The 14231-nt window shown below is 65.3% G+C and overlaps 4 protein-coding genes across 4 annotated transcripts; 3 read left to right on the forward strand and 1 right to left on the reverse strand.

The window, feature by feature from the left end:
- Nucleotides 1-79: 79 nt before the first annotated feature.
- On the forward strand, nucleotides 80-5036 carry PMC1 (calcium-transporting ATPase PMC1; the record flags this gene model as incomplete). The annotated part of the gene is made up of 7 exons (XM_076648930.1): nucleotides 80-403; nucleotides 778-1371; nucleotides 1445-2024; nucleotides 2093-3747; nucleotides 3819-4205; nucleotides 4268-4361; nucleotides 4426-5036. The coding sequence occupies 7 exons, from the start codon at nucleotides 80-82 to the stop codon at nucleotides 5034-5036; spliced, it is 4245 nt and encodes a 1414-aa protein (XP_076505635.1).
- A 300-nt stretch (nucleotides 5037-5336) lies between these two features.
- On the forward strand, nucleotides 5337-6137 carry JCM10292_004271 (flavin reductase family protein; the record flags this gene model as incomplete). Its single annotated transcript, XM_076648931.1, has 1 exon — nucleotides 5337-6137. One exon carries the CDS (start codon nucleotides 5337-5339, stop codon nucleotides 6135-6137), a length of 801 nt encoding a protein of 266 aa, XP_076505636.1.
- A 241-nt stretch (nucleotides 6138-6378) lies between these two features.
- JCM10292_004272 (uncharacterized protein) lies at nucleotides 6379-9346 on the reverse strand (the record flags this gene model as incomplete). Its single annotated transcript, XM_076648932.1, has 14 exons — nucleotides 6379-6407; nucleotides 6467-6573; nucleotides 6666-6718; nucleotides 6784-6998; nucleotides 7057-7121; nucleotides 7176-7226; nucleotides 7294-7386; nucleotides 7451-7625; nucleotides 7689-7752; nucleotides 7811-7911; nucleotides 7995-8177; nucleotides 8700-8732; nucleotides 8801-8866; nucleotides 8938-9346. The coding sequence occupies 14 exons, from the start codon at nucleotides 9344-9346 to the stop codon at nucleotides 6379-6381; spliced, it is 1644 nt and encodes a 547-aa protein (XP_076505637.1).
- A 551-nt stretch (nucleotides 9347-9897) lies between these two features.
- On the forward strand, nucleotides 9898-13187 carry JCM10292_004273 (uncharacterized protein; the record flags this gene model as incomplete). Its single annotated transcript, XM_076648933.1, has 5 exons — nucleotides 9898-10196; nucleotides 10259-10364; nucleotides 10421-12018; nucleotides 12084-12150; nucleotides 12207-13187. 5 exons carry the CDS (start codon nucleotides 9898-9900, stop codon nucleotides 13185-13187), a joined length of 3051 nt encoding a protein of 1016 aa, XP_076505638.1.
- Between the last annotated feature and the right edge of the window lie 1044 nt (nucleotides 13188-14231).

Here is a 14231-nt window from a genome sequence, read left to right on the forward strand (position 1 = left end):
CCTTGGCGCCCTCTTCCTCCTCGTCGCCACTCTCGCCCCCCTTCTCCTCCTTCTCCTACCCGCGAGTCCCTCGCACACGATGGCAGGCCCGCACGACGGCCCCCCGCCGGCACTGAGCCCGCCCGCAGCCATCCCCACCCTCTCCGTCTCGCCCGCGCCGGACGACGACGACCACCACCACGACACGACCCCCTCGACGCCCCCGAACGAGCGCGCGCTGGGCACGGGCAGCACCAGCTCGTCCCCGACCCAGCCGGGCCCGACAAGCTCGCGCAGGCCGTCCAACGCGGGCACGTTCGACACGGACGCGAGCCCGCCGAGCCCAACCCACTCGGACGAGCCGCTGTTCGCGGGCGCAGCGAGGGCGCCCGCCACGACGACGAGCCTGCGCGACAACCACGACGTGAGTCCCTCTGTGTGCGTCCTGTGCGCCGTGCAGGGCTGCTCCCCGCGCGCCGCCATCTTTTGCACGGCGGGACCCGCGTGCCTTCCAAGACCGCGAGCACATGGACCCCTTCGCCGCCCTCGCGCGCTCCGTCGCTCTCGTCTGGCTCGAGCTGCAGAGCGCAGAGCTGCACTGCCATGCACAGCGCTGTCAGTACCCGCCCCGTTGACAACTGCCTCGACTTGTTCCGAGGCTGCCTCCTCGCGCGTTGACAATCGGAGGCACGCGGGGTATCTCTCCCGGCCGGGCCCAGTCCTGCAGATCGAAGCACCGCCGTGCACTGCGACACTGCCAGGGCTCTGTGCTGACCACCCTAGACACCCCCGCAACAGCCCGATGGCAAGCGCCGCGCCCTCGAGCAGGAGCAGTCCTCGTCGTCGGCGCACCACCGCCGCCCCTCGCAGGCCGCCTCGTTCGCCTCGACCGTGCCCGACGGACCCACGGGCCACTCGAGCGCAAAGGCTCCGCATGATCTCGAGGCCGGACTCGACGCCGCCGGCAAGCCCCTCACCGTCACCGGCGACGGTCAGGTGCGCGACGCGAGCGACCCCATGCCCGAGGACGTCGTCGTCGAGCGTCCCAAAAAGTTCCTCGGCATCATCCCGCGCCGCGCAAAGAAGCCCGCGCAGACGTACAAGATTGTCGACCCCCCGCCCGAGGGCATGAAGCCCTTTGCCGCCCACCTCACGCCCTCGAGCCTGTACAACCTCGTCGACCCCAAGTCGTACGACCACCTCCGCGAGCTCGGCGGTACCGCCGGCGTCCTTGAGGGTCTCCGCACCGACCCGCGCAACGGCCTCGACGAACTCAGCGGGCCAGGCAGCGAGGTCGCCGAGCACGACGACCGCGTCCGGATCTACGGCGAGAACCGCGTGCCCGCCAAGAAGTCAAAGAGCTTCCTCGCTCTCTGCTGGGCTGCCTACACCGTGCGTCCTATCCGCTCAAACATGGCGAGCTTGCTCGAGCTGACCTCGATTTTCCGCTTCCTCGCTCTCGCAGGACAAGGTCCTCATCATTCTTTCCGTTGCCGCCGCCGTATCGCTCGCTCTCGGTCTCTACCAGGACCTCGGCAAGCCGCCCGAGACGTACCCCTCGACGACTTGCGCGAACAACATCTGCACGCTCCCCCAGGTCGACTGGGTCGAGGGCGTCGCCATCGTCGTCGCCATCGTCATCGTCGTCATGGTCGGCTCGGTCAACGACTGGCAGAAGGAGCGCCAGTTCCAGAAGCTCAACGCGCAAAAGGAGGAGCGCAACGTCAAAGCGCTCCGCCACGGCCAAGAGCGCCTCATGTCGGTCTACGACGTCGTCGTCGGCGACATCCTCTTCATCGAGCCGGGCGAGATTATCCCCGTCGACGGCATCTTCCTCTCGGGTCACAACGTCCGCTGCGACGAGTCGGGCGCGACGGGCGAGTCGGACGCCGTCCGCAAGGGCACGTACGAGGACATTCTCGCCGAGGGCGGCAAGACCAAGATTGACTGCTTCATGATCTCTGGCTCCAAGGTCATCGAGGGCGTCGGCCGCTACGTCGTCACGTCTGTCGGTCGCAACTCGTTCCACGGCAAGATCATGATGTGTGCGTTTCCTGGCCTGTTCACCTCTTCCCCGAGTCACCTTGGCTGACCTTTCACCTCGGTCTTGCAGCTCTTCAAGGTGACGCTGAGGACACGCCGCTCCAGCTCAAGCTCAACTACCTCGCCGAGCTCATCGCGTGGCTCGGTTCCGGCGCCGGTCTCGTCCTCTTTGTCGCCCTGATGATCCGCTTCTTCGTCAAGCTTGGCACCGACCCGGATCGCTCGGCCGACGACAAGGCCGACAACTTTATCTCGATCCTCATCATTTCCGTCACGGTCGTCGTCGTTGCCGTCCCCGAAGGTCTCCCGCTCGCCGTCACGCTCGCGCTCGCGTTTGCGACGCGCCGCATGACCAAGATGAACCTGCTCGTGCGCGTCCTCGGCGCGTGCGAGACGATGGCCAACGCGACGTGCGTCTGCACCGACAAGACGGGCACGCTCACGACCAACAAGATGACGGTCGTCGCCGGCTCGATCGGCGTCCACCTCAAGTTTGTCTCGCGCCTCGAGGAGAACGCCGCGCGCACCAACGCCAACGACGACCGCGACCCGGAGCAGGTGAGCGCCGCGGGCGACCACGCCGACGACGAGAAGGCGACCGAGCAGCGCATCGACGCGCCCAAGCCGCGCGAGGGCCGCCTCGACTTTACGACCGACATGAGCGACATTGCGAGGCACGCGACGCCCGCGCTGCGCAAGCTCCTCAACGAGTCGGTCGTCGTCAACTCGACCGCGTTTGAGGGCACCGACGAGCACGGCACGACGGGCGGGTTCGTCGGGTCCAAGACCGAGACGGCGCTCATGGCGTGGGCTCAGTCGCAGGGCTGGGAGCACTGGAAGGAGGTGCGCGAGCGCGCCGACATTGTCCAGATGGTCCCGTTCTCGTCCGAGCGCAAGTGCATGGGCGTCGTCGTCCGCCTCGCCAACGGCTCGTACCGCCTCTACCTCAAGGGCGCGTCCGAGGTCCTCGCCAAGCTTGCCACCCGCCACGTCGTCGTCGAGGAGAACGGCGCGAGCACCGAGTCTGAGGACGACGAGGTCCCGACCGTCGAATTCGACGACGAGACGCGCGGCAATATCAGCCGCACCATCATCTTCTACGCGTGCCAGTCGCTCCGTACGATCGCCCTCTGCTCGCGCGACTTTGCGAGCTGGCCGCCCAAGGGCGCCGCGACCAACGACGACGGCGAGGTTGAGTACGAGAGCATGGCGCAGGACCTGACGCTCATTGCCATTACGGCTATCGAGGACCCGCTGCGCGAGGGCGTCGCCAACGCGGTCGCGACGTGCCAGCGCGCCGGCGTCGCCGTCAAGATGTGCACGGGCGACAATGTGCTCACGGCGCGGTCGATCGCGACCCAGTGCGGCATCTTCAGCAAGGGCGGCATCATCATGGAGGGCCCCGTCTTCCGCAAGCTCACCGAGGCGCAGCGCCTCGAGGTTGTGCCCAACCTGCAGGTCCTCGCGCGCTCGTCGCCTGAGGACAAGAAGGTCCTCGTCGAGACGCTCAAGAGCATGGGCGAGGTCGTCGGCGTCACGGGCGACGGCACCAACGACGGCCCCGCGCTCAAGACGGCCAACGTCGGCTTCTCGATGGGCATCGCCGGTACCGAGGTCGCCAAGGAGGCGTCCGACATCATCCTCATGGACGACAACTTTGCCTCGATCGTCTCGGCCATCATGTGGGGACGCTGTGTCAACGACGCCGTCCGCAAGTTCCTCCAGGTGCGCTCGCTTCCGCTAACTGGGGTTTCGCGAGCAATCGCTGACCACTTGCGCCCGCTACCGACCCGCAGTTCCAGCTCTCGGTCAACATCTGCGCCGTCGTCATCACGTTCGTCACTGCCGTCGCTTCCGACGAGGAGGAGTCGGTTCTTACGGCCGTGCAGCTTCTCTGGGTCAACCTCATCATGGACACGTTCGCCGCGCTCGCGCTCGCGACCGACCCCGCCGATCCGGCGTCGCTCGACCGCAAGCCCGACCGCCGCACCGCGCCCCTCATCTCGATCAACATGTGGGTCATGATCCTCGGCCAGGCCGTCTACAAGACGGTGCCCGCGCTCGTCCTCAACTTTGCTGGGCACAAGATCCTCGGCCTCGACGCGACCGACGAGGCCGTGCGCATCGACCAGGACAACGAGCTCAAGACGCTCATCTTCAACGCTTTCGTCTTCTCGCAAATCGTGCGTTTCGCTCTCTTCGAGTTGTTGTGAGGACGAGGGCTGAACTCCTCGCGCATCTCCAGTTCAACATGATCAACTGCCGTCGCCTCGACCGCAAGCTCAACATCTTCTCGCGCGTGCACAAGAACCCGTACTTCATGGTCATCCTCCTCATCAGTACGCTATCCTTACTGGCTTACTACGCTAGCGAGTAACCACTGACACCGCTCCCGTCTCGCAGTGATCGGCGGTCAGGCCATCATCGTCAACTTCGGTGGCGCCGCGTTCCAGGTCAAGCGCATCGGTGGCGACTACTGGGCCATTTCCATCATCATCGGCCTCATCTCGGTGCCGTGGGCGGCGTTCCTGCGCTGCCTGCCGACGGACGGCTTTGAGCGCCTCCTCGTCCGCCTCCGCCTGTATCCCGACATGACCAAGATCGACGAGCTCCCGCGCACGGACAAGGTGATCGAGGAGCGCAAGTGGGCCGAGGGCATCCAGCGCGCCATCGACGGCCTGCGCATCTACGGCACGGTGCGCGGCGGGCGCGCGCGCATGTCGAGCGTGTTCAAGCTCCGCCGTCGCCCGAGCGCGGCCAAGCAGCTACACGCGATGGACATGAAGCCGACGACGCTCATGGCCATTGCGCCGTCGCTCGTGTTTGCGTCGATCGGCGGGCAGTGGCGGCCCGAGGGCACGCTCGACGACCCCGCCGCGCACGACCCGAGCGTGTCGACGCAGCAGCTCGTCGAGAAGGGCGCGGCGCAGCTCGAGGCCCATTCGCCGCGTGGCGGCCACTCGCGCTCGCCGAGCATGAACCTTCCGACCGTCAAGGAGGCGCCTCGCGAGTGAACGCGCCCTCCCCGTTTCTCCCCTTCCCTCCATCTCCCGCCCATCGAAGGTGGTTGTACGACTACGATTCTCTCCTTCTGTTCGTGCCTTCTGTGCCGGACGTGCCATCACTAGAGCTCCCCTACCCTTCCGTGCTGTCGGGTTGTCATTACTCCTGCCGTTCATCCCCTCCGCTGGCTCGTACTGCGCCACGCGGCTGTCTCTACTACCCGATTCGATCGATGTAATTCGTTTTAGAACGACTCAGTGGCTCAGTGAGAGAGAAATGCGAAAGGTGGTCTCATCTGGTTGACCTTGAGCATGTCACGGCGACTCCGCATCCCGCTGCAGCCATGGTTGGCGCGCGCATCGTCGACGTTGAGCAAGGCTGCACTGCCGTCTCCGCTGCAGCGTGAGCTCTTCCGGCGGGTGGCCCAGCCTGTCGCGTGCATTACGGCGCACCTCCCCTCGTCGACATCTGGCAAGGCGCAGTCGGAGCAGGATCTGGGGGACCAGCAGGCGAGGCACAACCACGGCGCAACGCTGTCGTCGCTGGCGAGCATCTCGGTCTCTCCGCCGCTCGTCTCGTTCTCGCTCCGCCTCCCCTCGCGACTCGCTTCCTTCCTCTCTCCGCCTCCTCCGCCAGGCGCAGCTGCCCCGCCGTCCCCATCCTTCCGAGTGCATCTTCTGTCGACAGCGCAGGAGCATATCGCCCGCGCTTTTGCGCGACAACCTCCACTCCCTGCACCGGCTCAGCCTTCGCCTCCCCAATCATCAACCGGCGGCGCAGGGTGGGACGCCTCGACCGAGCCTCACTTCCCGCCCGAGCTCTTCGACGAGCTCGAGCGCTCGAGCCTCGGCTACCTCGACTGCCGCGTCGTGCAGCGCCTGCCGCTTTCGCACCTCGGGTCGAGCGGCGCGGCTCCAGCGGGCGAAGCCAGCGCGGGCGCACAAGGAGGGTGGCAGCCGCGCTCAGAGCTGTTCATCGCCGAGATCGAGGCGGTCAAGCTTGGCGAGGGCGGCGAGCGGAACCAGTCGCTGCTGTATTGGGAGCAGCGGTACGCCGGCGTGCAGGAGCTTCCCGGCGTGGACCCGACAGGAGACGGAGTAGAGAAGCGATGAGATGGCACGGTACGTTGCGCAGCTTTGCATCCTTGATCGTTACTGATATCTCGTACCCGCAGGAGTGCAGCATATCGACTCGAACCCCTGTAGCAGCACCGCAACTTTGCAAGCGGTATTCTCTTCTTCTATCTCATGCTGTGATGCATCGGAGATGTGAACGTGATGCCTTGCCGGCGATGCGAGGATACTACAACAAGGACGACACGAGATGGCTGGACCACACGATGCGGCGGGCATTCTACGGATCTGCGTTGCGCAATTCTGGCGCTGTGCGCACAAATCAAAGCTTCAGAGTTGTCGAGCTGAGAGGAGAGGGGCAGACTCACGGATCCACTTGAGCTTGAGAGCACGAAACACGTCGCGCTCCATGACGGTCGGGACGACCTCGTTTGTCCCGCGCACTCGCAAGCCTCCAGAGTCAAATTTGTAGCCCCTGTGAAGAGTACACAGCATGTGAGCAGGCGAAGTCGCGGGCCAACTGCAGAGCGAGGCGGATGACAGACGAATGCGAGAAACTGGACGTACAGCTTCTCGGCATGCTTGCGCAGGTCGCGCTCAAACTGGGTCGAGCCGCTCCACTGCAAGACTAATTAGTAAGCATACTCATCCAGAAGCCGCAGAGGACCAAGCGAAAGCTCCGGACCCCGACAACTGCCGCCCCGAAGCTCGGCCACCTCGCAAAGATGAGGTCGACACGGCGGAACTGGTCCCTCGGGCGCGTCGTCCCGTTGGGCGGGTGCCGAAACACGACGAGCGCCTTGTCGAGCGCGTCGAACGAGCCGGCCTTCTTGTTCTCGCGCGTCGAGCGGAGCGTTGCCGGCTGGCTGAAGGAGAGGATCCCGTCGGGCGGGATGAGGCCTGAGTGAGAGCAGAGGCGTCAGAGGCACACGATAGAGTCAAGAGGCTGCATGCGTACCCTTGACTTGGAGACGGTGGCAAAGACGCCGCAGCATCCCTCGTTCTTTCCCGTCTTCGTGCGGACTACCCAGCCTTATTAGCACCTGGCTCGTGGAAGCGTGGCAGGACAGGACCTACTAAGTGATAAGCAAGTCTACGTCATTCGAATGAAGCTTGCCGCGTCGATACCTGCGGCCAAATAGCGTCAGCATCCAGGGCTGAGTCTGCAAGGAGCAAGGGAAAGCCTCCGCCGCACCCTCCGGCAATAACGATATGCGCGCCGCGCTCTATGCGATCTAGCTGCAGCTTGACAAAGCGGCAGATGCTCTCTACCTCGGCTCGCGGAATCCTGCATTACGCAAGCATCCAGTCAGGTGTCAAGCTCGTCGCGAGAAGCGGGGACAAGAACGCACGTCTCCTGTATGTCGTCGTGGTAGCGAAACTCCTTCTCCCACTTTCCGCTGCGCCGCATGTCCTCGGCGGAGCGGTACCCCTGCGCGTAGAGCTCCTTGGCTGTGTGGTGTCCGATGCCGTGGACCGTCATGAGCGACTTGAGCGATTGGTAACGTTCGTTGTGCGCGAGCTTGTCTACCAAGCGAGAACGCCGTAAGTATCCGAAGGCTTGCACGAACAGAGAGCGAAGGAGCGGACCGGCTTCTTTGATTCGACCCGTCTCGAGGAACTCGTCGACCTTGAGCGCGAGCTTCTCGCCAACCTGCAAAAATCATCATCGTTTCTGCAGTTCGCATCGCTCAAAGTGCACTCAGACGCACCTTGAACAGCTGCCGGGCTTCGTCGCCTGACCGCAGCTTGTACGGGCACGCAATGATAGCCGAGATCGCCGTCGAGTACGAGATCCCCTCCGGGCTTCCCGCTGCTCGCTGACAGTCAATACGGGGCACAAAGTAGCAAGCAAGCGTGATAGAAGCGAGCTAGAGAGAGAGAGAAAGAGCGCACAGCCAAACTCGGCAAAGCGCCATTCGCGCAGCGGTTTCAGCGCGTCGACGAGCGCCTGGTTGACGCACGGGCGGGGCGAGTAGCGCATGCATGCGAGCGGCGGGACGGCCGGGCGGGCCTCGCGCGCCGCGGCAGTGGATTGCGAGGTGCCCTCTGCTGAGAGGCTCGGGGAGGGGTTGGGATCTGCGGGAGAAGGACTGGGGGCCGCGACGCCGGACGAGGAGGCGCGAGGACCGAGGGCTGGGCGTGAGGTCATGCAGGCATGTGGCGGAAGCGAGCTGGGAAGGCGCAGAGATGGAAGGAGGGCAACGAGAGAGCCGATCGGCCTCGGAGACGTCAATCTGCCAGAGCCTGGGCAGGACCGAAATGTCAAGCGCGCGATAGCCGGACCGTCGATACGCAGGCTCGCTGCCTGAGCGCGAGGACGACGGCCGGCGGGATATCAAGCGAGATCAGGTCAAACAGGCGAGTGCAAAGCCGACGAGAACAAGCGGGAAAGGCAAGCGCAATGGTGATAACAACAGCACAAGCGCGCACGCCTGCGCGGGCGGAGGTACAACCAGGGACGGACGGTGAAGGAACCAGCGGCAGGGGGTGATGCCGGAGCAGTCTAAGCCTCTAGAAGCCTGTGGAGGGGGGACATCGAGCTAAAGTCAGCGGCGGCAGTCCCGACGTATTTGGTAGACAGGGTTTCCGCGGACGTACAGCACTGGCAATCGAACGGACACTCGGGGGTATCTGCGAGACAAGAGCGTCAGTTCTGCCGGTCAGGAACGCGTGCATCCGTGAGAGAACGAGCGACACACCGCCGCCGAAGCCGATGTTGAGCTCGTCGAGGCTGTAGATGGGCAGTCCGTCTTCCGTGCGCTTGCCTTCGGGTGACGTCAGGTCAGCAGGGCAAACCGAGAGCCTCAAGAGTGAACCGGAAGAAGACAGGACGCACGAGTGCCGCGAGAGTCCATGAAGCGCTCGTCGTCCTCGGCAGCCTTGCGCTCTTCTTCGGTGGCGTTTTCACCGAGGGACTTCTTGAGCATGGGTGCAGGCTTGTACGTCTCAATGGCCTTGGACGTGTCGACAACGGTCTCGGGGACGCGCTTTGCGGGAGGTGCGAGCGGTTGAGGCGCCTGATCTGCCCCTTGTGCCGCCTCTTCTGCAGGTGCCGCCTTGCTCTTCTTGCGCTTGTTACTCGTTCCTGTGCTGGTCGCTGTCCCTGCGGCTCCTGGTGCGGGTGCGGGTGCGGCAGAGGCCGCGGCGGCTTTTGTCGAGGAAGCGGCGGCGGCGGCAGGCTTTGGCTTTGGGGCGGCAAAGATGTCGTCGATCTCGTTGACAGGGCGCTTCTTCCCTGCGGCCATTCTCCCGTCAGGCGTACAGTCGAGATGGAGCGAGAGCGAGGCAGAGGAGAGAGCACCGCCTCACTCGACCCGACGAAGGCGAGACATGGCACCCCCGTGGAGTGCTGCTGAGCTTGATATAAAGTCCGAATAGATACTCACTGTACCGTACAAGGTGCCCTCAACTCTCACAAGAGAGTCTGCGCGCTAGTCGGCGGCGTGGTGGGACGCTGCGAGCTCGCTTAGTGCTTCCGCGTCGCTCTCGCTCGCCCGCTTGCGCTCGAAGAGGCGCGCAGAGGCGAAGTACAGCTCCACAGAGTCCGGTCGACCGTCCGCGCGCTCTCCCGCGTTCCCGCGCGCCCGTGCTCGCGCTGGTGGTCCCCCTCATCGCGTGCGTCCTTCTTCGCCCTCCCCGCCCATGTGTGAGGATGCGCTGACCAGCAGACATGCAGATACACATTCAGCAAGAACCTGCAGAGACCCAGCGACTTGCCCTAAGCTCCCGCGCACCCTCGCCGCCGCGCTCGTCTGCGTCATCCTCTCGAACGTGCGATTCGCGTGCACCCGCAGCCATGGACGGGACGCAGAGCAACAGCTACACCCACACGCGGGCCCTCCTCAACTACCTCTTTGCCGCGCACGGCAAGGGCAAGCAGGGCACGAGTCCCCCGCAGCCCCTCCCGCCCAACTCGGCCGGCATGTCGCTCCTCGAGTTGAGCGTCCGCAAGCTCGCACTCGCGCAGAGCCGCGCGGCTTCGGCCGCATCGTCATCCAAGGCGCCGAGCGAGGCGAGCGCGACGACGACGGACGACGAGGACGCCGAGTCGAGCACGGGGAAGTCGGCCACCGAGGAGCTCAGCGACGAAGACAAGTGCGCCTTGCCCTGACCTATCTTCTCGTTCTCACCACACTGACACCGTGCCTCACGCGCAGAGCCAAGGTCGTCATCGAGAAGCTCGAAGACCCCGACATTGACGAGGACGACATGCCCGACGCCATCAAGGAGACGCTCAACTCGCTTCTCATCCTGCCCGAGAACGTACGCGAGGCTCTCAGTGGATTCTGATAAACCGTAACTGACCGTCTTACTCGCAGGACTCGGTCAACCTCGATCCCCTCATCCTCGCACTCCTGCATCGCCATCGCGAAGACCTGCACCCGACCGGGAATCCTGTGCCACCCTTGCCCAACCACGGCTCGACGACGCCTGGCTCTCGCCCATCCCTTTCGCGCTCCTCGTCTGTCCGCCGCGCCGGCGGAATGCTCACGCCCGGCGCGACTGGCGCCCCCGGTTCCCGCTCACCCTCGCACTCGCCTTGGTCCTCGCCCAAACCCGCTCCGCTCACGCTTAACCCGAACTCGGGCGCGTTCAAATTCTCGGTCGGCGCGAGCGAGTTCCGCCCGGGTGTCGGCGGGACCTCGAGTGGCCGCGCGTCTCCCGCCGCGCCGGGCACTCCGCGCCGCTCGCAGAGCCCGATGCCAATGACGGCGCAGCAGGCGCAGCAGAACTGGGTGTTGAACCATTCGCCGCTGAGCACGCCCAAGCACTCGCACGCGCCGCACCACGAGCCGCTCTCAGCCTCGTCGTCGCCGAGCTACTTCCCGCGCCAGCTAGACGGCTCGGGCAGCAAGCCCAAGATCTCGCGCCTACCGTGGGCCGATGCCGATGCGAATGGAGCAGCGGACGACGGCGGCGACGAGTCGCCGCACGCACGGATAGACGACGGCCCGCTCCCCGCCGAGACGGTCGCAGCCTTTGGCGGCGGGACCAACAGCCCTTTCTACTCGCCTGCGCTTCCCGTCGACGGTGCGTACGCGCACGCTCAGCCCGTCTACGACGACGAGGCGGGCGGGATGCACTGGGTCGACCCGAACGCGCCGCCGCCGCCGGACGGCTACTTTGGCTACCCGCCGAGCGCAGGCGCGCAGCCGTTTGTGCCGCAGGGCTATGCGGCGCCGACCGCACAACCGCAGACGCCGGGCGAGTACGGCACGTACCAGGGCGGGCCGATGTACGATCCAGAGGCGTTCGCTCCGCGCGTCGGCGGCGGACCCGGACCCGCCTTTATCACGCTCCCCGGCCCCGCGCCAGGCGAGATGCCCTCGATCGACTTTGCGAACCAGCTTGAGGGCAGTTCGGGGCTTGGCGGGATCGGCGCGTACGCCATGACGCCGTTCGACCACCTCCATTCGATCTTTGCCGACTCGGACGTGTCGGAGGGCGTGCTCGAGGAGGCGCTCACGCAGACGGGCTTCGATGTCGACAAGGCTATCGAGTACATCATTGACACGCAGCTCGGGAACCGCCCGCCGCCGCCGCCATCGCATCTCGTGCCGGCACCCCCTCCGGGCATGGACATGGCCCACATGGGCGGCGCCGCCGCCCTGCCACCTGGCTTTGCTCCGCCGTACCCTCCGCCGCCTCCCGGAATGCTCGGCGCCCCCGTCCCGCGCGGGATCGGCGCGACCGGCTCGCGCCCGCTCGTCATCTCGCGCGACTCGTTCGACGGCTTCGCGGGCGGGAACGGCGGGCGGGGCTCGCCGCGCTTTGGTGGTGCAGGGTCGAGGACGGGGACGCCGACGGGTGAGGCGGGGAGGGGCGTCGGGGGCAGGGTGTGCAGGTTCTACCTCGCGGGCAACTGCCTCCGGAGCGACTGCCGCTTCTCGCACGATGTCAGCAAGGCCGTCTGCAAGTGCGTCGCTCTTTCACTTCTTCTCCTTGGCTCTCGAGCATAGAACTGACTTGGCTGGTTGGCAGGTTCTGGCTCCGAGGACACTGCCTCAAGGGCGACGGTCGCTGCGACTTCCTCCATTCGATTCCTCCCGTGCGTTCTTCTCTACTTCGCTTTTCGACTTCAGTGCGCTAACGCCCTTCGCGCAGATCCTTCGCGCCGACTACGAGGCCCGTACCCGGCTTCGACAGGAGGCTATGCAGGGCATGCCCGAGCCCGAACCTGACGCAGGTCCTGAGCTCGACTTTCCGACCCTCGGCGCCGCCCCGCGCTCGCACCGCCCGATGGGTGGCACGACCCGTACTGTGCAGCTCGACCCGGCGCGAACGCGCTTCGCGGGTGCCGTCAAGTTCGGCCAAAAGGTCCAGTCGCCGCTGCCGCGCCCATCCGGCGCACAGCCCGCTCCGAGCGCGCCCGGCCCGCGCAAGTCTGGGCGCATCACGCTGCGCCCGCCTGCACTCCTGCCGACGCTGCCGACGGGCCAGTCGCTCGCTGCGCTCTACATCAAGTACCGGCAGAACTTCCTCGAGCTCGGCGCGAACCGCAACAAGTGCCTCGCCAAGGCCGCCGAGTGCTGGAAGCGCGGCGACGGCGCTGGTGCGCGCAAGTGGAGTCGCGAGGCGCAGGACTGGAGTCGGCAGGTCGCGATCGAGGGGCGCGACTCTGCGCTGCGCATTGTCGAAGAGCGCAAGCGCATCCTCAAGGAGGCGATCGACCGTAACGAGGGCCGCGCGGGCACGACCGACGACGCGCCCGACCGCAGGGTGCGCGGGCACGAGCGCGGCGGCGGCATCTGCCTCGGCGTCGTGAGCGCGAGCGTCCTGCCCGCGAGCGACCGCGGCCTGACCGAGGACGAGCGCACCGAAGTCGCGCTCGACCTGCACGCGCTGCACACGGACGAGGCGATTGGGTTCATGGGCGACTTCTTGCTCAAGCTCGAGGCGCAGCAGTTCCAGGGCATCGCGTACGTCGTCATCGGGCAGCAGAAGCACAGCGGGTCGTCGGCACCCGACAAGGCCGAGGCCGCGGGGCGACTCCGCCTCGAGCAGGCGACGACAGAGTTCCTCGCCGACCAGGGCTGGGCGTGGCAGAACTTTGGCGGTATGCTCGCGATCGACTGCCTCCGCTGAGGACTTCCTCTCGTTCGCCGCCCCTTCCTCTCGCATACGCACCCCATTAGACTATCTCCTCCCTACCCCTTCGACCTTTCCTTCCGCCACAAACACAGTCTCTATCGAGTAGTCAAAAGAAACGAGCTGCAAAAGAACAGCACAAAGAGTTCCTCCTTACCGTCCACCCGTGTTGATCGCGAGCAGGTGGTGCAGTCACTGCCATCTATATCTGGTCGGGCCAAAAGCTGTGTGCCGTGCCCGCGAAAGGGGAAATGGGAGGGGTGAACAGCAGCAAAAGAGAAGCTTCGCCCAATGTGGGGCTCGAACCCACGACCACCAGATTAAGAGTCTGGTGCTCTGCCGACTGAGCTAACCGGGCGAGTTGGGGGGCGCGGTCCAGCCTTGCATATACGTAGCGTGCTGCCAAGACTCGCCTCGCGTCGGCGCCGAGTCATGCGCACAAGGCTCTTTCGGACGAGCAAAGCCGTCAGGATGATGAGCAAGATGCGACAAGCGGCGGATGGCTTTGCAGGAGGCACGAAACAGCTTCCTGGCCGCACCTCTCGCCCATCCTCGTCGTCGAACGCGACTCTGAGCGACCTAGCGCTATCCTCTTTGCGTTCCACTTGGCCATACAAATTGTACACCGCCTAGCGAATCTCCGGCATTAGCCTGTATCGCACCGAGACCGAGTGCAGGTTAAGAAGGTTGATACGCAGCGTTGCCCAGCGTCGTGGCGTCGACCTGTAACCTCGAACCGCGGGCAGTCGATTCAGCGTAGCATGAAAAAGTCCATGGCGGAGCAGACGGAACGAGCGTAGGAGCACCGACGCTTGCAAATCCGGTAGTGAGGACACTCGCAGGCTTGCTAGCCCTCTCGCTCGCACACGGGAAGAAGGATAATCAAGCGCGCAGGCATATGTTGCAGCGGTGCGGGTGGTAAGGATGACAACAGGCGAAAGACGAAAGGGGGTGGACGGGGGGCAACGAGCGACGACAGCCTCCGACAGCCAGGCCGGCGACGACGCAAGCGAGGGACGCGAGACGCCTACTGGCGCTCGC

The sequence above is a fragment of the Rhodotorula paludigena genome (genome assembly GCF_050403205.1).
Source record: "Rhodotorula paludigena JCM10292 DNA, Rt_paludigena_JCM10292v1_ctg19, whole genome shotgun sequence".
Classification (NCBI taxonomy): Eukaryota; Fungi; Basidiomycota; class Microbotryomycetes; order Sporidiobolales; family Sporidiobolaceae; genus Rhodotorula; species Rhodotorula paludigena.